Source organism: Amia ocellicauda, chromosome 4, assembly GCF_036373705.1.
Source record: "Amia ocellicauda isolate fAmiCal2 chromosome 4, fAmiCal2.hap1, whole genome shotgun sequence".
Lineage (NCBI taxonomy): Eukaryota > Metazoa > Chordata > Actinopteri > Amiiformes > Amiidae > Amia > Amia ocellicauda.
The window spans coordinates 4,975,383-4,999,787 of NC_089853.1; the positions used below are offsets into that span (position 1 = coordinate 4,975,383).

Below are 24,405 nucleotides of genomic sequence, written 5' to 3' on the forward strand. Positions count from 1 at the left end.
ATCTGCGCTCGCAACGTATAGGAGTGTGTGTTTAATTTAGCCGAGAATGGAGGAGCAAAGCCTAAATAAGTATAATATTTAGATGTGAAGTTTTTCCATTTATATTTGACATATTATTTGCTCATTACACGATCAATACTTCTGAATTAGCAGTTTTCTGCATTAAATGTATTTTTTCTTACTCTAATTAATGGTGTCTTCATCTGAAGAAGAGGTAGCCCATCAAATAACACCAGCAAGAAGATGAGCCGTAGCTAGAGAATGATGATGGACAAGTCACAATAAATGCCTGAAGGTAGAAAACTAAATTTTCATCACATTGACAGGACCTTGAAGACTCTTCTGTTTTAAGACAGCAGATGAGGCCTTTTTCAAGTGTTGACTCTGGACTCTGTTACTGTCTTTTATATTGATTGGTTAGTCTTAACATGAATGTGTGCCTTCCCAAAGTACAAAAGTACAATACATCTTTGTAGAATACATCTATTTAAAAGTGGCAACAAACATTTAGTACACAACCTCTGCTTGGGCAAGTCTGTAGGGAAAAAAACACAGAAAGAACAGACAATGTTATACGAAAGGGCAAATTTATTTAAAGCACTTTTTCCCTATATAGAAAAATATGTTTGTTTTAACTCAACAATAATAATAAATACAGAACCTGCCATTTATCAGGCTCCCAAAGTACAGAAGTACAATCAATACCCAGTTTCACGATACAGCAAAGGCACTCGCATGACCGGACACTGGCAGGAAACGAAAAGTGGACGGTTTGGAGGGACACGGATCACGGTGTGGGTTCGGGGGGGGTGGGGGTGATAGCGTTCACAACGTCATCTTACGGCCCTCGTACAGGTGACGGGACCACCGATTGAGACCGCATTGTTTCCCTCGCTTTACTCTTCGGATGTGAACTTCCTTTACGAGTGTCTTTGAGAGTGAAGTAAATCCACAATCGGGACAGGCCTTACGCCAGCGTTAAGAAACGGGGGGCCTCGTGCTGATGGTATGCAGAGGTGGGGGGTGCAGGATTTATGTACACAGCACACAAATCATGATTCCGTAACCTTGGCATGAACCCTTTCCCCGCCCCCTGTCTCCCTTTAGCGTTTATGGGCTGTATTTATGTTTAAATCCTCTTATTCCACTCATTGTCAAAAAGACCGCTTCCCTGCCTGAAAACTCATCCAGACATGCCTGTGTTCCCAGAAAACTGCTGATCCCTGGCCTGTAAGAGCAGCTGTGTGTGGCACGGCATTTTGCACATTTAGTTCTATGGTGTCCTATTACTATAAGCATTTTGTCCCGATTAACGGAGACACTATTCAGCGGCGAAGGTGCATTTCTCCAGGTGATTCCATCTTGTTATTTTCACTGCCAGTTGAAACAGCTTGACATTTACCATGTATGTGTCCTAAGGTAGCTGAAAAATTGATGCTTTTTCCAAGAATACCGACATGGGTACTCCAGGGATATTTTTCTAGGATTGTGTCTTTGGGCTACAAACAGATTATTAATATTGAAATGGACTGTTCAAATGGAGGGGAGAATGTACTGGACAGCTAAGGAGTTTCAGCGTTTTCATTTCCAGTCAATATAGAACAGACGCTGCATTATCGCTTCAATTTGGGAAATAAAAAAAATATGTCCTTGAAAAATAATCTGGTCCTCAACAGCATGAAAGAAATTGTTAAGCAACACCAACAAAACAAATGCACTCGGGTTCTCCAGATCTCCAGGCGGCTGCAAGGGGTCATTTAGCCAAACAAGTCCCTTAATATCGCGTTCAGATATTTCAGTAGCTTTAAGGCAAAATCATTTTCATGGGGAGGCGAGGGGGTTGAATCAATGTGGGTGGATTGAAAGACAAACCCACAGCTAGTCTTGCATCCATTATGGGCTTGTTTTGGTCCAGGGTGGCAACAGTTGTATATAACAGTTGAGGACTACTTTTAAATGTATTTAATAACTAAATAATTGTTAATATAATCTCAGGCACATCCCCGTAAAGGACATTTGCATTTACTGCCAATTAACATATAATTAAAAGTAACAAATGATTCCTAGATGATTGGAAAGTTCTGGCACAAGATATGGGATGTGGATTTCTCCGTGTGAAATGCTAATCTGTTTACTCTCGAGTGGGAATTCGGCACACATATGTGATACACGGGAGGCGAGGACAGCCGTGTTTCTTTGAGTGACAGAAAAAGCCACTTTGAGTTTATTCTTCATGAATGTGGATTTGTTCTGTAGTAACTTCATAAATATATTACCTGTGTAAAATGTATATATTTGTGCTGTATCTTTGATATCATACCTGTATTTGTTTTTAAATTACTTATTACACTTTCTTGGCTCAAAAGGCTGATAGTGCAATTGTTTTTTAAATGCAATAAATTGCATTTAGCATCTTCCTGTTGATGGCAAGACTGATATGGGAAAAAATAATTTAAATGAAGCACAGTTGAGATTTTGAGTGGCCAATCAAAATGCACCCAAAGGAAATTAAAGTTACCAAACCGTCTGAACATTTCTGGAGGGTGTAGAACACAGATCCGACACCATTTTGGATCCTTCCCAGACAAACACTTGCACTCGACTAAATACGGGCAATACGGTTTCTTTGAAAGAGCAAAATATAGGAATAGAAAAGTAATGCAATTATTATGTCATAGTATAATCAAAACTTATACATCGTTATATGAATCATTTACATCTAATAACAAAATATCTTAAATAATTTAAATATCAAGAAAAATAATAAGGCTAAATGTTTTGTCTTTTTCCAGTCATCTCGTCTTTTCAGCTCCTGCAGAGTCCACCCACTGATTCGAACTGGCGCTGCAGAAAAAGCCAGTCCATAGTCCGTAGGTCTGTCCGTCTCCGCGGATCTCGTCTCCTGTCCCTTCGTTCACAGCTTCCGTTCACTTTTGGTGCCAGTAAAACTTTTCGTAGGTGTGTGTGTGTGGGGTGCCAGTGAAACACCAACAAGGACAGACTGATTGTCAAAAAATATAAATAAAGAAAGTAGTACGTATATATATATTTGTTCAATTTCTTAAAGCAAGTTTAGATTTGTTTTCCTTTCCCCCCCAACCACGCTGCCGTTGAGCGTTTGGTTGCGGAATTCAGTCGCCTCCCTTCCTTAGCATCTTGTTCCCGTCACCCTAGCGGTGTGCGGTCTGTGAGAGAGTGGGGCGGGGGGGGCAGACTCGTGTGCCCTGTTGCTCCATGCTCGGTATTTCTCGTGGTGATAGAGGATAGTTATCTCGAGTGCAGTTCCTTCTTATCGAGGCCTTCATAAATATCTGAATCTTGTTCTCGGGTCAGTAATGCTTACACCCATGCCTCATGAGGGCAGCCTCAAAACCCCACCAACCGGGCTGTCCTTTGGCCGATACCCACGGTCGGGAGGGCTGTCAGACAGGAGGCCAATTCGGCTCCGTTCGCTTTAAATGTTCCTCTCGGCGGTGAGGTATTTCAAAGCGGCCGATCCGTACTTGCGGGACAGGTCCTGATGGAACTCGTCCTTCAGCGTGGTCAGGCAGTTTCGATAGCTGGAGCTCGATCTGAATTTGGAGATGTCGAAGCTGGGGGCGTGGGGCATGTGGATCATGAAGGCGTTGGGCAGGACCACAAGGTCGTACTCCTGGAAGGAAAATTGAGGTGTTCAAATTAAAACCTACCACTTTAAAGAGAAGGGAAGAGTTGTATTTCATTTAGCAGTTACCTGATCCGTGAGAACATGCTCACACAAGAGCCTGAATACAAAGGGAGACCTTTAGCAGATACTTGCAACTCAGTCTGATCTTGAAAGTTGAAAAACAATTAGTATAATAGTAACTATCCCCAGTTTCTTGTGGAATGGTGACAGTTTTAAAGCAATGAACAAGACTTTAATTAAACAAAAGGGCAATCTTTTTATGGCACACACCAAAGATGGACCTGTTGCCCCTAGTATATTGTTAGATATACATTGATCTATACATTTACAAGCATAATGTTTGTGGTACCTGTGCGTCCAGCTCCATGATGTGGGACACTTTGTTCCACCCGAAACCCACAAACCTCTGGTCGTACACAGGACAGTCTCGTCTCACTACAACGTAAGGCTCAAAGTCCGACTCCCACTCCACTTTATAGGGTGTGGTGGCGGTCCTCCACTTTGCGTAGTTCGTTGGGGCGTGGCCCTTGGTCCACACGTGGTACCTGACATACACACACACACAGACAGCAAATTGCACAAAATGCATAATTATAAATTACTGGATGTTGTAGCAAGAGATTGCTTTATTTTCAGTGACGTTTAATCTGCTATGCTGTGTTTTTCCAGCAGGTGGAAACCAAGACTTAATACCATATACAGGCACCCAGAAAGAAAAGGGACTGACTCTGTAGCCATTCTTTGTGCCTCATCAACAATATCCAGCAATTTCCAACCCATCATGGACGTGGACATGAAATAACGGTTCTCCACAGTGTACACCGGTATAAAAATAATTTTGCCGCAATTCCTAAAGATGTTCCATAAATTTCCGGCAGATACATTTCAAACAGAAGAAAATACAGTCATTGGTATCTAAGTGCAGAGGAAAACTAGTGTAGATTCAAGAGGTTGTGGTGTTGAACCTCCATTACAGATTATAATAAGTGTTGTTTTTTTTTTTTTTTTTTAATCAAGAATACTAATTCACTTCGTATCAGTACATTCTCCAGTCCAATCTGATCTCTGCAGTGCTTTGAGATCCCTGTGGTTGAGAAAAGCAGTCGGGGAAAAATGAAATCCAAACCTGAAGGTGTAGAGGGTCCCCATGTCCAGCATGGAGAGCAGCTCGGCCTTGGATTTGGGGAAAGACAGGCGATACCGCAGCGTTTCGAATGCCGGCACCACCAAGGCTTTCTTGGCATGGGCCATGTCCAACTGCAGGATGGACTTTCTGTGAAACGGACAAACACCATGACTGCTTTCACTGAGGCTCCGATTACTGGAATAGAGACAATCCTGAGGCAATACTGCACAGATGATATGGTTATATGGAGACAAATGGAATGTGAGCTAAATAATCATACATTTATATATAAATATGTATACATACACCTACAGCTCTGGAAAAAATTAAGAGACCACTCCAAGTTCAGAAATCATTGTTAAGTGGTCTCAATTTTTTCCAGAGCTGTATATATAATGGATGTGTGTGTGTGAAAATATACTTTTATTTATTTTTTAACAGTCACTGAAGAGTGAAAAGGACAATGACATTTCTGATTAAAAAATTAAAATGAAATCGTTGGACCCAGACTTATCACTCATGCATAGTTTTAAGGGCAACATGAAAGGACGGAGTCTTGTTAACTCAAGGACAACAAGAGAGGAGCTAAGTAAAATGGCTCTATAACCTTGATAATTAAATAGTTGGAAACCAAACTACTTGTGAATACATAAAATGATTGAACATGCACGCTCTCTGCTCTCTGCTTTAGCTTCATATATAATAGAGAGATATATAATGGAAAATAATGTATCTGTGCCGTTGCTTGGCTTTACAAGGCTTACGTGATTGAGGTCCTTCATGACTGAATTGCATCAGCTAACGTGAGTGTCATATTAATCCGCAAAACAACCCGATAGCCCCCAAAATCTCACCTGAGGTAATCGTAGAGTCCATACATTGGCAAAAAGTCTACATCGGCCAGAAAGACGTAGGGCGTTTTGGCATGATGGAGGGCGATGTTCCTCAGCAGGTTGACGGGGTAGAACTGGCCCTCTTTGTAGACGATGTGGTAGCCCACGTTCTTGCGGTTCTTGAGCACCTCGGAGGCCTGGGCGTAGCGCAGGAACTGCTGGGCCTCGGCGTCAGACATGTAGAGCGCCAGGCTGATGGGCCCTTCCCAGTGTTTACAGATGGCTTCCAGCATCTGTAATCTGGGTAACAAGGGAGGAGCGGACCAGTAGGTTTCAGCATTCTCCGCGATCATGGTTTGCATCACAGTTTACATTTGTTATACTAGTTTCGCTGTGCTTTTACCCAGCCGTGCCATAGTCAATAGGCACTATGCATCTTATTTCTGTGAAGTTTGGGGCTCTCTTGCACTCTGTGTGGCAGGGTTGATTTGGTGGGCAGTCGGACATTACCTGTCCATGGAGAGCTGTGCTACGAGCGTGACGTCGCTGTTGTCCAGAGGGGGCGTGTCCTCGTACTGCAGGAAGTACAGGTGGACTCTGTGGACGGTGATCCGCTCACGCCGGAAATCGTAACACTGGTCGTCCTCGTCGAGCTCCTCCAGGGCGGCCTGCAACTGGAGCACAAGACAGTCCCGCCGTTAGCTGCGCCGCAGACGGCCGCCACACATGTGCTCGGCCTGAGCGGTCTCGGCGGGAATGGGAAGCCGGGCCTCGGCGTCGCACTCACCCGGACGCTCTCGGCGCTGGGCTGGCTCGGGCAGCCGAACAGCTCCCTCCGCAGCAGGTTGCCGTCGTACTCCAGGAAGGTCAGGTACAGGTTGCGGAAGAACTCCACGTGCTTGTTCTTCACGCGCAGCTTCTTCGGGGAGTTCCAATGGATGACCTGGGAGGAAGCATCACAACACCATCACTGCCTGCCTGTATCTGTAACGGAAAACCTACCGCCAGCCAACAGCATTTGGTTGTGGGTTTAGCGTATGGCCAAATCAGAAACTCATCAGATATAAATCAGTGCTTGATTAACCAAAGGGATCTTATTCTCAGATACTGAACCACACTTTCTTGTACGGAAAATAAACAAGCAGATAAATTGGTCAGGAATGTTGTTATCTGACACGTATGACATGACCCAGTGTAGCGCCTGCCGCAGCCTCCCGATGCCTCACCTTGAGGTCGGACACCTCAGTGTAGCACTGCTCGGAGCGTGTGTGGTCGGACAGCTGCACGTTCCAGAAACAGGGCAGCTGGTGAACGAGGACCGGGTTCTGCTTGATGACAGCGTTGAAAATATCCTGCGAACGACACGGGGGTGAACAGTCACACACGACATGAGTGTCGCAGCCTGTCATCAGTAATTCTAGTGATTACCAGGAGGGCGTGCGAGACATTTAATCCACACTTGATTTATACTCGCTGAGGAGAACCAGATGAATACGAATCCAAGACACTGTTTGTAAAATAATCTACAGCACCTCTCTAAGCATTCAGTGCACGACTGTCATTTGTCAATCACGGCAGATAGGTGGAGGTGTGTTTTATGCCCGAAATGGGGTGTGACTGACCTGGTCTGCCAGCGATGTGGAGAGCATGCTCATGAGCTCCCGCTCCGCCGTGAGACGCCACACCTGCTCCCAGCCAATCCGCCGCAGCCTCTCCAACAGCAGGAGGATGACACCTGAGTGGGTGAGCACAGAGGGTCACGTGGGTGGAAGAATAAACAATACACGGCTGGTTAACAAACATCAGGGACATCTCGGAGGCTTTGTAAAGCAGAAGCTTGGGTTTGGAGTGTGGCCAACGTGTCTCTATCGCCGCCAGTGTCATTTAATGCAGATCTGGTGGATCTCTCTGCAGGGAATTATGGGAAGTTGCCAACGATGATTACGGTCTTTACAGCGTGGTTCGTTTTCTGTGGGGTCTCAGAAACGACAATAAGACATCAAGCGAGAAGAGTGTCCACACCTGTGTTGAATCCCCTTCCCAAAGCTGGCCAAGGCTTGTGATTTTTCCACAGGTTCCCCAGGTACCAGTCACTCTGGTTCTCCACCAGGCCAATCGCCTGCTTATCTGAAAGAGTATCAACATGATCATTAAAAAACACTGACAAATCACCTCTACACTCCCGCCAGCATTCTTATACGGCCCAAGAGGAAGAGATAAGTACCTGTGAACTTCCTAAAGATGGCCCACAGCTCAGCGATATCGGTGGCGAAGGTGATGTCCGTATCGAGGACGATGACCTTTGAGAGGTCAGAGGGCAGTGCTTTGGTCAGGGTCAGTTTCATCAATCCGTATATCCCTGAGTAGTGCTTGTTGGGAATCCAAGCGACTTCCGACTGCAAGACAAAACCGAAGACGTGATTCACTCGAGCCCCATGCGCTTCGTCTCCTTCCTTCCTTCATTATTCGTACAGACCACAAGTCTACCTCAAATCACCTGAACTATAAAACGTACGGCGTTTTATAACTTAACGGTGACATGTATTTCCGTCTCTCACTGTACGTGTTCTGCAGCAGCCTAACGAGATGAACACCTAAACCGATTCAGTCTCTCCGAGGAACGACTCATTTCCATTTTATTTGTGCACTCTGTCATCAGCATGGATCAGAATCCTGTTATTATTTATTTACATTTCAGAATAGACTCCAATGCCAAACATTTAACAGGTGACAGATGCATCCCAGCAGATAAATTGCTTCCTATTTCTTGAAAATCAAATCTGAGGTGTCGCACATTTCCTTTTGCGAGATGATTTATATTAATTCCCCTTGTAGGAGACTTGTCTTTGTTCAGAGGCATCCTCTGGGTTTCTGGGCCGTGTCTACAGCTACACACAAGACCGTGTTTATTTGCTGGATTTCTTTTTGGACCCAGTATGATTTTTGAATTCAGGCTATAACATCAATTGCTAAACTAAGAGTGGCTGGGCAGAGGGATGGGCGAAGCTTCATATTTTGGTGTTGGCTGGTACTGAAGTTGCTGGCTGTTGATTAGAGTTAATAATCAGATTAAAGGATTAATGCTAGACTTTTAGCCAACACCAGAAACAGGAAAAACAGATCTCTTTGGGTTTAGAAAAAGTGTAGAATATTTGACACGGGTGCAAAACGTTTTGAAAGCCAGGCGTGTAGGTGTGTAATTGTTTCTTATGTAGTCGCTGTTTGACCCCGCATAGTAAACTAGCTCACAGACACACTGAGAGAGAATTAAAAATATGGGTTACCTTCAATTCATCCGCATCGTAGAAGCTGACCTGCACTGAGGGGACCATCCAGGACTGGAACAGAGAGCTGAGGATCTGATGGGCGACGGCATCGGTGATGAAGTGGAAATGGAGGGGATTCTTCCTGCGCCAGAGTGACAAACCAGCATCAGGAAAACTATGTTACCTTTCCTTCAGAACAGACTGATAAAGAAGGGCTACTCTACGGTCTGGTCTTTGAAATTAACATCAACAATCACCTGACTGTTGAATAAAAAAAGGGGAATTAATTTCATTTACGTGAATATGAGTTTGTATTGCTGTTTTGATGTCAAATGCTAATATTCAGTGGTACGTGCGCAGCTAAATGTAAATAAATAAACGGGCCTGAAAGATTATTTGGAAAGCTATGCTGGCACTGCGTTGCCCCCCCCACTCCTGCTCCCAGCCTGTTTGGCCGACTCAGCAGTTTCTGTCTCGCTGACATTCGCTCCGAACAGGACAGGAAGCCGCGCCGCTGCAGAGCCGGATATAAATGACAGGCTGACCTCCAGCGAGTCACATTTCCTTCAGTCTCCGAGACTGCTCCCTGCTGCCAACTGGAGATTACCAGGAGCGAGGAGGACGTGTCTTTGGGAAGGTGGGTGGAGATGAGACAAGGTGCCCTGAGCCGAGTGTGTTCCTGTGTGTGTCTGGGCCTACACATCTCTGCCCTGGACCCGGGGAGGGACTGTCACAGCTCCCGAGTCCAGTGGAGAACACTGTAGTGAAGTTGCAACCCTAACCCCAACTCTAGCCATATCTGTAGACATAAATGGACCCGGGGACACAGTTGTGGTCCCGGGCTGTGACACCATATGCCCTAGTAAGGACGGGTTGTCCTACCTGTGGAACAGAATGGACTTGACCAGGGTGACGACATCTCGGCTGGCGTTGTGACCCGCACAAACGCACGCAACATGGATGAGCTGTGGAGAAGACAATCGAGAAGTGTGAGAGAGAGAAAGCGTTGTGTTGCTGTGCAGTTATTGTTGTGCAGAATCAGAGACACGATCCGGAGCATCCTGGCTGTTGGCAAAATAAGCATCCGTTCACTTTTGCCAGGTAGAAGAGACGGCAGATTAAAAGTACTCTGAGGTTATCTGAAGTGTGCAGAAAAATGTAATGCTAACCAGGTACAGTGTAAAAACAAAGCACAGATCATGACAAATCTACAAAGATAAGACTACAGGGATGTGATTCTTCTGAAGCAGGGGTGTCAGACTCCAGTCCTTGGGGGCCGCAGTGTCTACTGGTCCCAACAGAAGATCCCAATTACTTAATGAATGCCATTATTCACTCAGGTAGGCTTATCTAAAACCTTCATATTGTATTTTTATAGCCGATACCTGAAAATGTGTTGATGTCTCAAAACAATGAATCATTTCAGAGTCTGGAGAGAAGTGTTCAATTCATCCAGTTAATTGATTAATTAGACCAATTAAGCAACCAAGAGCTGGGCTGGAACAAAACCCAGCAGAGACTGTGGCCCCCCAGGACTGGAGTCACACCCCTGTGCTGAAGGGACGTTATCATGTTAAACGTCCTCATTTAAACCCCACTGAGCACAACTTCTCCAAACAAACACAATGATTCAAAACTAAATCCAGCAATCCTTCACATCCTATTCTATTCTACACTGGTGCCACTCAATTATTTTGTAAACTACATCACAGAAACATTACTCCAATACGCAAAGCCTGCCAAGTGGGTTTTGTTCCTGGATGAAAAAACAAACGTTGTTCATTAATCACAGGAACAGATGTTCTGCTGAATCTCATCTGATTAAAAAGAAAAAAAACACAAACAAAAAACTAAAACATCAGACTTTAATAATCATTCCTCCTTTAATGTATTAGACTAAATGTATTTAAAGCAACAGTCTTGATTATAATGCAAATATCATTAGCTTCCTCGCACTACACCTAATTCATTTTTTCATCTGTGGAAACTGATACATTCATCATAATTAAACATCTCTGACTGTTGTTAAGAAGTAAACGAAACAGCGGGCTGGTGAAATGGCATCACATCTCCACTAGAGGGGGCCTGACTCAAAAGTGCTTTCAGAGCCCAAATTCTGATTAGTCAGGACAATGTGTGCCAGGAGTTTCTCTCCAACAACAAAACAATGGACACATATCCTATTTTTGTTCTCTAACACCATCATACTATAGCTAAAAATAGACTGGACAGGATCCTTGGATCACTTAGTTATTAATGGACACCAAACAAGCACGATGGGGCGAATGGCCTCCTCTCGTTTGTACACTTGTTCTAACCTAAGATTTTAGGCTACATGAGGAAGCTGATTTGACGATCTGTAAGTCACTCTGACTAAGAATAAGAAATACATTAATAAATAATAATGTCATTAAAAGAGATCGACTCAGTTATGAAAATTGTGCCTCAGGGTGTCTGAAAAGCACACAACGCTTCAGTTTGTGCTTTCGTTCAACTCGTCTCTACATCCACACCCTTTACTATCATGTGGATCTAAATTCCTTCAGAGGAGAACACACTCACAATGTGTGCTGATTCCACTAATGAGTAACAGAAACCATCAATAAAATAATACATGAATAAATAAAGACCACCAGAGGCCAAGTTTACTGCCCTACTGCTCTATGGAAGGTCTATCATGGAAGAATGCAGGTAGAGATAAAAATGAGGAATTGTGGCACCAATGTATGGGGTAAATACAGAAACACGGGGGAAAAAATGCAGGAAACAAACAATATGAGTCAATTTGGCCCATCTTGTTTCCTGAGTTGGCCTCTACTATAAGAGTTAAACACTACATAAATTGTGTGTCAATTAATCTGAGGGACGGCACATGATGCCAGGTATTTACACAAAAGAAATTCAATGGATTCAAGCAAACGTTTAAGAAATGGTTATGACTTGTGCCGGAGACGTGCAACGCCACGGAAAATGCATGTGTAGTAAGTCATTCATTTTTGATTTAGAAATGAATTATTAAGCTCTCAGACAGCGTTTTTTTTCCTCCCAGAGTGTGAATCTCGCCTCCCTCACCAATTTTGACGTTCTATCACATTAAAATTCATAGAAATCAACCCCAAGGAAGCACAGAGCAGAAGTCTGTCTGTTATACAAGAAGCTCGACTCTCAGGGGGAGGGGGGCACGGCGGGAGGGAGAGGGATATTGAGCGAGAGAGATGGAAGGAGACAGCAACAGAGGGACGTGTGGGGAAGGAGTGACGGGGATGAGTGAACATAATGCTCTCGCTTAACCCCTTGTGGATGAGAAGCTTCCCGCTGCGTGACCCTTCCCTGATCCAGTGCATTGTGGGTCAGCGCTCTCAGACGGTCTACTCTCCTCTTCAGCGAAACCAATCTCTTCATTCAAAAGATCTTGCATGGAAAAAGAAGAGTACTCCATGTTTCCAAGTAATAGAAGCAGCGGAAAGGATCACCGCGTGGCTTTGCTTTGTCAGAGAAGATGGGATTCGTGATTTTTGAAAGGCTTACCTCGCATTTCTCCACCATAGGTCTCTTGACGCAGTCCGTGTGGTTCCCCCGCTCCTCGGCAGTGTTCTCCCCGTCCTCCGCCCCCGTGTCTGCTGATGCCACCCACTGCTGGTTCCCGTAGTTGCCCTCCTGCCCGGCACCTTGCGATTGGCTGAGCTGCAGGCGGAGCTGCCGGTTTTCCTCCTCCACCTCTCGGACATGAGACTCCAGGATGTCCCTTTCCAGGTAGCGCTCCGATTGGTCACCGAGACATGGAGACAACAGTAAGGACCGCCCGTCTACAAGAGAAGTGGGGAAGCATCCGTCAGTCCCCACTCAAAACATTCGCCTCCTACCTGGGAGAAATACAGTCTCCAATTTTTAAAAACAGCGGAGAATGACCTACTGCAGACTCAAAATCAGTGGAACAGCATTTGTTTCCAGATGCTGAAGATCAGTCACTCGGGGGTTGCATCAACCGTTATAAATTACCAGCCTTTCAAAGCCCACACCGATTGGAAACGTTAGGGAATGTTCACCCTATATCACAACTGGCTCATTGGCTTTCAAGACACAGGGAGCTGCAATTGTGAAACTTGTACCTCCACTTTACCTGCCACACTGGGGGAAATAAGGCAGAAACGTAAAACACAAACACAAACAACTGACGCTGATTTTGTTGAAGCATCAGCGAGCCTCCGACAGAATAACCCCTCTTCAGTGAGCGGCTCCTGCGCTCTCCTCACACATGACAGGCGGAGATATCAATGCCTTCCACGCTGCCTCATATAAGAGGTGTTAGAGGCTAAGTCAACTGACGGCTCTTCGTTTGCTCTTGTCTTTCGCTGCGGTTTTGTGAAGTGATGAAATGTTAACAGCCAAGTCATAATAGTGTTTAAACACGTCGGCGTCTGTATCCTCTCGTGACCCCTCTGTACCGATCACCGTAGAATTACAGATGGAAGTTTCAATGGCTTTGCACTCATGTTAATGTACAACCAGGGTAAATCTCAGGATATTGCCATTAAACTGTAAAGCCCGTTTCTGAATTGCCGGAAGAGGCTTTATGATGTTTACACAGTGTAGGAAGGCACCATATTGTGTCACTACTCACAAAAAATAAGCAATTGCTTATGCTTAAGTCTATTTAAAATAAAATATACTCTGAGATATTTCCTGCTAAAAACAACGGCTCCTAGTATAGACTCGGACAGACTGAGGGAACTGAACCTTTTCACCCTGGAACAGAGGAGACTACGTGGGGACTTGATTCAAGTCTTCAAAATCATGAAAGGCATCGACCACATCAAACCAGAGGAGCTTTTCCAGATCAGCAGGGACACACGGACCCGGGGACACAGATGGAAATTGGGCTTCAAGGCATTCAAGACAGAAAACAGAGAGGCGTCACAATCTGAACAAACTCCCCAGCGATGTGGCTGAAGAGACAATTTGGAAACATTAAAAAACAGACTGGATAGGATCCTTGATCACTTAGTTATTAATGGACACCAAACGAGCACGATGGGGCGAACGGGCTCCTCTCGATTGGACACTGTCTTATGTTTCTTAAAACAAAACAAACAAAAAACACAAAGATAAGTCCTTTGATGTCTTAATTTTGATTTCATTTTTTTGCCCCCAGCAGACCTCACTGAGTCAGGGCCCTTGACTACTCTCAACTCGCTTTTAACGACAGAGCGCAGGAGTACTCGTCGAGGAACCAATGTCCAGGTTATTTCTCATCTCGTAAGTGCCCCTCCAGGACTGGAAGGCGGCGCTTCCATGACGTGAGACCCCCTCTGCGTCTCCTCCCAGACAGAAGCAACGTGCTACAAGGTAAAGAGGAAGGAGAGCCGCTGTGCTGCTGAGCAGCGCACAAAACCCCATGTCTGGGCTTCACCTCTGGGCTGTGGGGACACGTCTTGCCCCCCGCTGGGTGCAGCACACCGGCTCTACTCAGCACAGAAACATTTTCAGTACCTTAGGCAGAACATCTGACCTCCCGTGACCCGTCCGTGACTGTAGCTTTATTACTGCCTAGGTTTAAATTATACTTTATTGCCTTGGAACCAGGGAAGCTTTTAACAGCAAATTGTTACACAGTCCTGCAAGCCAGCTCTTTATATTAGTACGTGTCTGCACAGCCATTGAGCAGCCAGCCCTGAGACTTTCAACCTGCCCAAGCGTCTCACAGAACCGCACAGAAATCACACAGTGTTGCTCCATCAAGCTACACAACTGACACAGAAAACCCATTGTATTAGAGGACAAAATCTGAAAGATATTCGGTGATACAGCTGAAGAAATCAGCTTTAACATGACCGAATCAAAGGACACCTGCAGTTCTACCTGCAGAAAAAACTATTGAGTAAATGCACCAGTTTCCTATTCATTTCCCATTGTTGTAATCCGTGCACATACTGTAGATTTTGTGTGTGGAGGAATTACTTTTACAAATGATATACAGCACACATCAAAAAGATTTATAATATATATATATATATATATATATATATATATATATATATATATATATATATATATATTAATTCATAGAAATGGCTATTGATGGCTACATTTAGTCTTGGCCCTCTCTTCATAACAGCATTAAAAAATAATGTCTTTGGACAAGAAATTCCACACCTTCAGAGATTCTCAATGTCAAGAGAAAAGGAAACATTGTTACCTATGTTTCTGATTAGACATTTTTAATACTTTGAATCTCATCTTCAATTATTCAGATACCACAGCTTACAAACTTTCCATATTACTTCACGCATTCTCTCCTCTCCCGTATTTCTTTACTATTATTATCATTTGTACCATTACAAGGCAATATGCCTCTGGAAATCTCTGCAAATAACCTCTCAGTTCATTAAATCCCACCTCTGCTCAATTGTAAACTACATATATGGTCTTGATCTCAACAAGCAAACTAGTAGTCTTTTTTAATCACCTCTGCAATAACGCACGGTTGGCCAGCCAAGGAAGCAACTATTAACAAGTTTTTAACAACTATTCAACAGTGGTAGCTGCAGAAAACTTATTAAGTGGGTCTGTTGTTTTTGCTCAAAAACATTATTCACAGGTCTGCCCTGTTTGGCGTCAGCTGGGACTGGTTGGCTTTTAGGCAAAAATCCTCTGCGCTTCCCGGCCTGGGCTAGGGGGGCTTTGTTTTCCATTTTCTGAAGGTCAGACAGTGTTTCCCGCTGCAATTTCTCAGCTCCCACTGCTTTCCCGCGAGCTTGGCTGTTATAAATCCTAGTAATACGTTTTCAAAAGCATTCCTTATGTTCTATTCCTGTTCCGTTTCGAACTGGGGGGGATGTTAGAGTCTTGTGATCAAAAAGGGTTCCAGCAGAGAGTGAGAATACATGCGTTTTCCCCAGGATAACTACACCAGGGTCTGCAGCAACATTGTCTTATAAACGCTAACCTTGAAGAAAGATGGAAGCAAAAACGTACTGAGGGTTCATTGTCTAGCTGAAGATAAAACACATACGCTGTTTACCATTTCAGTTGGCATGGAGATGATCTTATTAGCTGTGGTTAGTTAGGAAATATAAGTGCCCATGACATTTTATTCCCCTTGACTGATACTGATATGAAATGAAACTGGTGCTTCAACAAATCAACCTTGGCAGGGGAGTCCAGATTCCCCCGCACAGCCTGAGCTGGAAAATAGTCTGAAACACTGAATACCAACAAAAAACAAGAGCTGAGTGCTATAATTAATTAATAAATAAATAAATAAATAAATAGACAAACTGATAAATAGTTTAAAGACATAATATTAGGTATCAATATAGATGTTTTAAAATGTTCTGTTGGCTCCAATAAACTTGTTTCCGATGTAAATATGTTAAGATGGTTTTACTGAACGCAGGAAAAGTAGTCGCAAGATATCAATCAATCAATCTAATATACCAATCTGACATGCTCAAACTCCATGTCCACGCCAATCATACTTACTCTCCAAGTTCCCCACCAAGAGATACAGCCATGTTAGAAGCACCACGAACGTCACAGAGGCAACCAACAGCTTGAGCTTCCCACGGCAAGGGCAGGGCATTGTGGGAAGGCAAGGGTTAAAGGGCCGGAGATGTTCAGGTGGGGTTCAGTCCCACGCCAGCTAGCTGCAGCATCCTAACATCTGAAACACAGAAAGGAAGACATGGTTAGACCCTAACCCAGGGCGCTCTTTCATCCAGTCAACAGTCAAACTTTGATCAGCGCTCTATTACCCGGCAAAGAAAGACATTGACTTCTGCAGATTTAATTAGGCTTGTAAGTTAAATAGACTGTTCTGTTGTAGGCTTTCTTCGCAGTGAAGTGCTTTCTGTTGAATACAAGGTGGTGGATTATTAAATGAATAACTTCTAGTCCTTTATAGTTTTATGATTAGATTAATGAATCACAGCTGGGTTTAATTAGACACAACCTTTTAGAATATAGGATTAGATACGACTGATAGGAGCTGCGGTAAATGTTAAAAGGAGTTTGACTCACGTATTTGGAGACGGTGTATTTTTGGGGGAGAGGGGTGTCAATAATTTGGAGCTTAATCTCAGGGCAACTACAGTACAATTTGGTTTCTGATCTCATGATGCTAGAAAGCCAAACTTGCACTGAACGGACGTAGGGAAACCGCAAACTATTTGTCATTTTATACTTTTAAAATATATACTTTTGTAAATAATTAACGTCATTGAAAAAATAGAAACGTACAAACATCTACGCAGCTTCTTTTCAGAGAATGCATATTACAAAATTAAGAAATCAAGACTAATTTTCCACCCAAGGTTTTTCACCGGGTCCTGTGTTTTGTGAATCACACCACTCAAGAGGTCTGGGCCCCGCGAAGAGGCACAGAAATCGTCCCACTCCCTTGGGAACGAAGTATGAATAAAAGGCAGTGTTCTGTACTTAACAGTCCGGCATTAAAACCCAGTCCTGCTGCCGCTGCCGCTGGGAAAGAAGGGCGGCGCTTCCCTGCGATGAAAGCGCGAGGCCTCCGAGTGAATATAAAGAACTGCCACCGGTTCCCTCGGAGGCTGCCGCAATAACTTTCTGTCTCATCTCATTTCTCTCGCTTTCTCAAACAATTAAAGAAGTCAATTCCAGAAAGCCGGTGGTAAATTGCCAGAAAAACGTGCCGTGATTGTGTTTACTCTTCAGATCTCCCTGCTCTCTCCATCGCACCTAATAGGGGACTGCTAAGTCCTGCTCCCTCCGTGCTCCAGCCAGTCACATCTGATTTATCGCGACGAGGCGAGCAGAGAGCAGGCAATTAGGGGATGTCATTTACCATCATGTAGCAGTCCGCCTGCCTTCCATGCTCTCCGCTCATTTCTCGGCTTGCAGGGAGACAGTTTCCGACTGTAATGGGGTCTCTGTGTCATAAGCACTTGACGCTTCTTTTATTTGTGATCAACTGAAGGCAAAAACAGGGACTTGGTGTGCGTACACTCCCCCCACGCCACCCACCGACCGACAAGCATCCCGAGGTGCAGAGACAGACAGTGTCCCGTCTCCCCTGGGTCTAGTCACACAGAATTTGGGCCTCTGTCAATAAAACGTGGGGGTGAGGGATGGATGTATTGCTGCAATCACTCATCGCGACTCGTCTTTTCTCTTAAGGACACCCCCTCACTTCCCCCTCCTCCTCTCGGAGCTGATTAAAGTCTTGTTGGCGATGCGCTCCGTGTTGCACCGTCATTGGCATTCCCCCTCTGTTGAACAGTTAAACGATTTCACTTCAGGCCAAGAGAGATTAGCATTTAACCCAGACTCCATGAATTAAAGTGCACGATATAAATGGCGCCTGCAGGAGGTAGAGTGCCCTGGTATTTAGGGGGTGCCGGGGAACAGAATCCAGGAGATAATTCTGAATAAATGGCTTAGAGATCATTTTGAAAGGCAAGACATTTTATACAGGAGCTTTTCCAGATCAGCAGGGACACACGCACCCGGGGACACAAATGGAAATTGGGCTTCAAGGCATTCAAGACAGAAAACAGGAGACACTTCTTCACACAGAGAGGCGTCACAATCTGAACAAACTCCCCAGCGATGTGGCTGAAGAGACAATCTGGGAACATTCAAAAACAGACTGGATAGGATCCTTGATCACTTAGTTATTAATGGACACCAAACGAGCACGATGGGGCGAATGGCCTCCTCTCGATTGGATACTGTCTCATGTTCTTATGTAATTATAGCTTTCATTTTCATCTGAAAATATAAGGCCTTGATTAATGGACATGATGACAGGGATCGGTTAAAATGGCGGAAGATGACTGATGGCATGGACTGACTTATTTGTACCCCAGTAGCTCTGGAGCCGTCACTCCTGTATTTGAAGGTACAGTAAGTCAGCGCAGTCCGTGTCAAGGTCATGTAGAACTAAAAGCTGAGGGTGCCTGAGCAATAACATTTGAAGAAGAAAGCTAGAGGACAGTCACTGATCTGTAACCACAGACCGGAGAAACACTTCACAGAGCTCAACCACGAGGAGTAAAGATTAACCACCAAACCCATCCACGTGATCAAAGACCTGCCTACATGGCTGATCACAGGTTCAAAACCCAGCCTGGGGGATTAAGTGGGCTTACTGCCATCTTACTCTATCACTGCAGTGTAAGTGGTTATTATAGATCTTTGAGCGCTTGTGTCGCTTGCTGAGGAACAGCAGAGATACAGCCTCCAGTGCCCTGACTCAATTCCTCTCAACATCTCATGTACATCGGAGATGGTGGAGCTAATAAATGCATTACCCTTTTATCTCTGGAGGTCTGGGCTCAAATCCAGCTGAAATGAAGTATGCTAGGCTGCCAGCGCAAGAGGCAAAGCTGCTGTGAGGGAGGCAGGCGTGATGGTGGGTGCCACGTATGGATCAGATCATCATGCTGAGGAACCCGTGTTGTGCCTCGGTCTAGGCCCTCACGATATGGGTGTGTTTCCACTAACAAATACCCGAGCCGAGCCGAAACCAATCATACCTATTTGTCTTATGTCTTATATGATTTTCAACCGTGTTATTCGGTAGGTAAAACACAACCAGAACATCATGATCCACTTCATGATTTCACTTTCTTTCGCCGTCACATACATAATTCATCATCATCTTGGTTCTCAGCTCGTTCATTATTCGCGACATCAATTGCTCGGCTTGCCTTTCCATAGCGTCAATGCGAGCCCAACGTGCCGATCCATACCAGGCTGGCATGGTGCCGTCCCAGCACGGCTCGGGTATGTTAGTGTAAACCCAACATTACAGTTGGGCAAGGGGTAACAATGGGAGCTGACCACACGGGACAAAGCGCCGGCACGCTGTGGCACATTCAAATTAATTCTCCACTTATAACAAATGCATAATAAACATGTCCTCCCTGCGAGCGGATTGTAACATAGAGCATGTGACCACGTTGACCTCAGCCTGCCCCCCGGCCGGCTAAACCCTCCTGTAACGTGTTTGGATGTCATTGAGAGGAATCATTTTCCGAGCATCCTGATGTAGAGCAGACTTTACTGACACCAGAAAGGAAAAGATCTTTGCAAAAATACAAAAATAGCAAAAGGGTAACATATATATATATATATATATATATATATATATAGTCTGGCACAGAAACTCTCTAAAGGAAAAAGAGTTGCTTTCATCAAGATGAGGGTACATGTGCTGAGCTTTCTGGGGAGCTGATACCCTTCAAGGCATATCAGTCTACAGCCGGCCTTCCTTCTTTATCCTTCCTCAACACCAAGTTTACAATCAAATTGACTTATCAGTGATCCAGCGCTGCCGAGGGAAGGTCACCTTCAGTAGAAATCCATACTTGAAACGCACAAAACAAGCTCAACACTGACAAAGAACCCACACGTCAAATGCAAATCGCCAGACACATCGAGCTGAACGCTGTATCCTTGCATAAGCTGTACGCATTAACAGATATCACATTTCTGATGGGAATTTTTCTTCTCCTGTGTTGCCATTACTGCCCTGTCACCCCCCTGCCCTCTTTGGATCAGAACAAAACAAATAATTGCATATTGAGCTGCTTTTCTTATCTGTGTGTCAATGTATGGAGTCGTTCACCTCCAGCCCAAGGTATGGTGACTCCAAGTCAATGCTATTCAATGATCGGAGCTCAGATAAATAGGTTTTGGTGCATTTGTTAATTAAGAAACGTGCCCAGCTAGCCTCGGGCAATTATGGCCATGGTGGAGGGCAGCTCCACAGACCCTACCTTTGTTTTCTTGACAGGCTATTAATTTGTATATGATTATAGCTGAGTGTTCAATATTTTTCGCTCAAAACTCAATGGTAGACATGCCAGCAAAAGTTAAGTAATACAAATCTCCTCAAGCATGTGGTATGAGAAAAATCACTCACAATTCCCACCCCGCGCTTTTTGCTGTAACTTAAATCCCCCCCCCGATATAATTTCTAATTGAAAATATTTCCTGACTCGTGTGTGTTGTGTGCAGACTTTGTTGTCAGTTATGGTCTGTAAATGTTAGTTATGGTGGCCTGTTTTGGTCTGCAGTGTAATTGCTGTATAGCGTGGATATAAAAGCGTTCGGCTTTTTAACACGACAAAGGCTGGTTCAGGGACAAAACCAAGACCTCATGTTCTTGTGGTTTGTTATTATTTAAAACATGGAAGACCATTCCGAACACTTAAACGATTAAGAGGGTTTAAAACGATGCAGCTCTATGTGTCACGGCTCATCGAAAGGATAGGATTGTGGTCATTCTGGTCATTATTAAAAAAATATACTGAGGAACAAAGTTTGAATATTCTATTTTTTTTCCCCCTCAAGCACTTAGGACAACGAGAGTCTCTATAATCAACAGTCACTGAGTCACTCCTTTCAACAGCACAAACGGCATCTTTTGAGCAGTCTTTCCAATGTATTAACCATGTTCTCGGCTCCTTCCACAGCTACGAAGTCCCGACAGACACGGGATTACCACACAGCAACCGAGATGAAGGGTGACCGTGTACTGTCCGGGTGAGGATGGAGGGATCTGTATGAACTGACTGGGAATCAGGCGTCAGGGAGGGGGATTGACAAGCTGTAAGAGTAGAGTGGTAGACAGTGCCATGAGAAAGGTTAAACAGCCAAGCAATTAGTGGAGCCCTCCTGGGCACTAAACCTCAGGCTTTCAAGTTGCCATTTTCTTTAATTCCACTTCCTCTATTAGACGTGCCCTCTGCTCACTCGGCCAGGCAGCACTAACACTGTCACCAGGGAATACTTCTACAGTTCACTCCGGCAACTGCGTCCACTGGAGAGGCCCACCTGCACGGCACCGTCTCTTGCAAGACTTCCTGTGAGTGGGTTCCTCTTTCCAAGAACCGCACAAGCCCCTAATTCATCTCCAGTCTGTATCTGATGCAAGACAGGATTTACATCCCTTCTGCTTTACTTGGATTGTGTTTAATTGAAGGATGGGATTGACTGATTTTTAAATACGAGCCGTAAGAAAATGAATAGTTATAAGTGATTGTGAAATCATCCAGTTATCATTCACAACACCGCTACTCTGATGAATTACAGGCATACAAAACAATGTCCCTTTCAACCTCCATAGGCTTGAAATGCCGTGGGAGTTGTCTTGGTATCATGATTGAACTTCTCTCCCCTTGACAGTAAGGTCAAGAGTTGTATTAAACCAGTCGCCTAAAACCACGGCTATGAAATGAGGCTGCGGTAATAAAGCAGACATAAAGCGGGTGGATCACCGTGCCGTTGTCCACTCCAGTAATACTTACCGCTGAGATGCTCCAATCAACAGTCCACTACCATGTGATCAGTAACAGAAGCTCGCTGCAGTCATAATGGGCTTCGTCTTGATTTTACACTCTTAAATCCCACACAAATAATGCAGATGAAGGTGCCCTAAGCAATTTGTTTTTAATTTCACAGCAGTGTGTTTGATCCTGTATATCTTTATTATTCTGAGGTGAAATTACAATGCTGTGTGAATACGTAAACACATGAAGAGCCTATCAGCCTCCAAAATCCAATAAATGGCGCTGATAGGCAATTTGCCTTGATTTGCAATGCTCTCTGAGCTGCAGCTTATCAGGAAAAACACAACCTAGAGTGGGAAACAAACACCTAAATAAGTGAATAACGTCCTGGACCCTCTGCTGCCGACCAGCAGAAAGCATCACACAGATTGTGAGTAAGTGTCTATAATTCCAGCGTGATTACACAAGAAGTGACAGATTGTTTCCTCTTGACATGGGGACTTGATCCAAGTCTTCAAAATCATGAATTGACCACATCAAACCAGAGGAGCTTTTCCAGATCAGCAGGGACACACGCACCCGGGGACACAAATGGAAATTGGGATTCAAGGCATTCAGGACAGAAAACAGGAGACATTTCTTCACACAGAGAGGCGTCACAATCTGAACAAACTCCCCAGCGATGCGGCTGAAGAGACAATTTGGGAACATTCAAAAACAGACTGGATAGGATCCTTGATCACTTAGTTATTAATGGACACCAGACGAGCACGATGGGGCGAATGGCCTCCTCTTGATTGGACACTTTCTTATGTTTCTTATGACATCAGTTGAAGGTAAAGTTTAAGGCATGTTCCACAAGCATTTACATAATTTGCCTGAAACAACAAAGATACTCTGTGAGCCGGCACGGATTATAAAATGGCCCCTGGAATGTAATTAACCATATTACGATAAACTGAAAACAACAGAACAACAGACACCAAGAGAAGGGTACGAGAGAGACACTTTCCGTTCACATCTGGATACGACACCAAATGTCTTTTCTGGGTCTCTTTTGACAGACTTATTTGAAGGTAAAGTCTTTATATCCAAGCAAAGTAGAGCTGGTTCCGTGATCTTTAAAAGGCTCAGACAAAGACCTGTAACTACATGCTGCCTATAGAACAACACAAACAAATATAGATTGAAATCCCCCCAACCAGCATCATAACATCGCTCTTCTGTTTGTGTCTCCAGCGATAGAACAAAGTGTACAATTGTGTGTGCGTGGAGGAGTCACCCAAAAAACCTCCTTTGAGAAACTCATCTGTGCACATGGGCAAGCGTAAAGAAGCGTACCATGGAACAGGGTCAGTTTGCTGCTTTGCCAAATAGTTGTGCCACCAGTGCCTTGTTTGGTCAAACTCCAAGACCATTTTGGAGCCCTGTTAGAAAAGCACTTTCACATAATTAGGAATCCATCAGCTCATTTGCTTCCAGGGAGGAAATAAAAACTGTGCATTATATTAGATTACCTAAATGTGTTTTTAGATTTTCCAAAAGTGCCAGAGCTCTTTGGGTCCTAGTTTAATGAACACACACGATTCCCCCGTGACCCTGTGTGTTCACTCCAATCTGTGACCCGAGCTTCTCAGAAACACAATTTAGACCCATGACTGGAAAAGGTAAGATCGGATGCAAGACAATTTGCCTTTTTTCTCGGTGAGGAGTGATAATGACAGACTAACGGTGGTCTGGAAACTTTTATCATCATTCCAGATGCCATTGTTTTGTTGTTGTTTTTTTTTAGTGCTGACAAGGCACGGAAGCAGTTTGTGCTCAGGCTAAATTTCACTCAAATATTTTGCCAGTCATACACTGTCCTTGGGTGATTTATGATCGTGGTGCTGCGCCGCATTTCTTCTCAATTTACCAAGTGAAACAGCCTTATCTGTGAGAGCAGGAGGTCAGTCACATAAACAAAAGCTTTTTTTTCCTTTTTCATTTCTCCCCCCAAGTCGAACATTAGAAAGCACTTCACACTGCTTTAGAGGGGGAAAAAAGCTAAACATCTTTGTTGATTTATTTATTACACCCTTCACAGCATAACAGCATAAAAAAGAGAAGGATCAAAAATGCATATTCACGTTAATACATTTCTATCCATAGTCTCCGGGCAGACGTTGGTGAGAATTTCACAACTGGCCACAGAGGTGTTTCTGACTGCGTTCACTTCACTGTATACTGGAAACAAATATGC

General features: G+C 44.2%; 1 protein-coding gene across 5 annotated transcripts in view; it reads right to left on the reverse strand.

Moving 5' to 3' along the window:
• Positions 1-570: 570 nt before the first annotated feature.
• Positions 571-24,405, reverse strand: part of large2 (LARGE xylosyl- and glucuronyltransferase 2) — a 172,372-nt gene continuing 148,537 nt past the window's right edge. For all 5 annotated transcript variants that reach the window (XM_066700593.1, XM_066700594.1, XM_066700595.1 and 2 more), the window contains 14 exons: positions 16,375-16,555; positions 12,421-12,698; positions 9,775-9,857; positions 8,911-9,034; positions 7,851-8,022; positions 7,649-7,753; positions 7,249-7,361; positions 6,853-6,978; positions 6,414-6,569; positions 6,137-6,300; positions 5,648-5,926; positions 4,794-4,940; positions 4,017-4,212; positions 571-3,652 (listed from right to left, as the gene is read on the reverse strand). In XM_066700593.1, the coding sequence (XP_066556690.1) occupies positions 3,455-3,652; positions 4,017-4,212; positions 4,794-4,940; positions 5,648-5,926; positions 6,137-6,300; positions 6,414-6,569; positions 6,853-6,978; positions 7,249-7,361; positions 7,649-7,753; positions 7,851-8,022; positions 8,911-9,034; positions 9,775-9,857; positions 12,421-12,698; positions 16,375-16,474 (2,241 nt within the window). In that variant the 5' untranslated portion in view covers positions 16,475-16,555 and the 3' untranslated portion in view covers positions 571-3,454. The remainder of the gene's footprint in view (positions 3,653-4,016; positions 4,213-4,793; positions 4,941-5,647; positions 5,927-6,136; positions 6,301-6,413; positions 6,570-6,852; positions 6,979-7,248; positions 7,362-7,648; positions 7,754-7,850; positions 8,023-8,910; positions 9,035-9,774; positions 9,858-12,420; positions 12,699-16,374; positions 16,556-24,405) is intronic.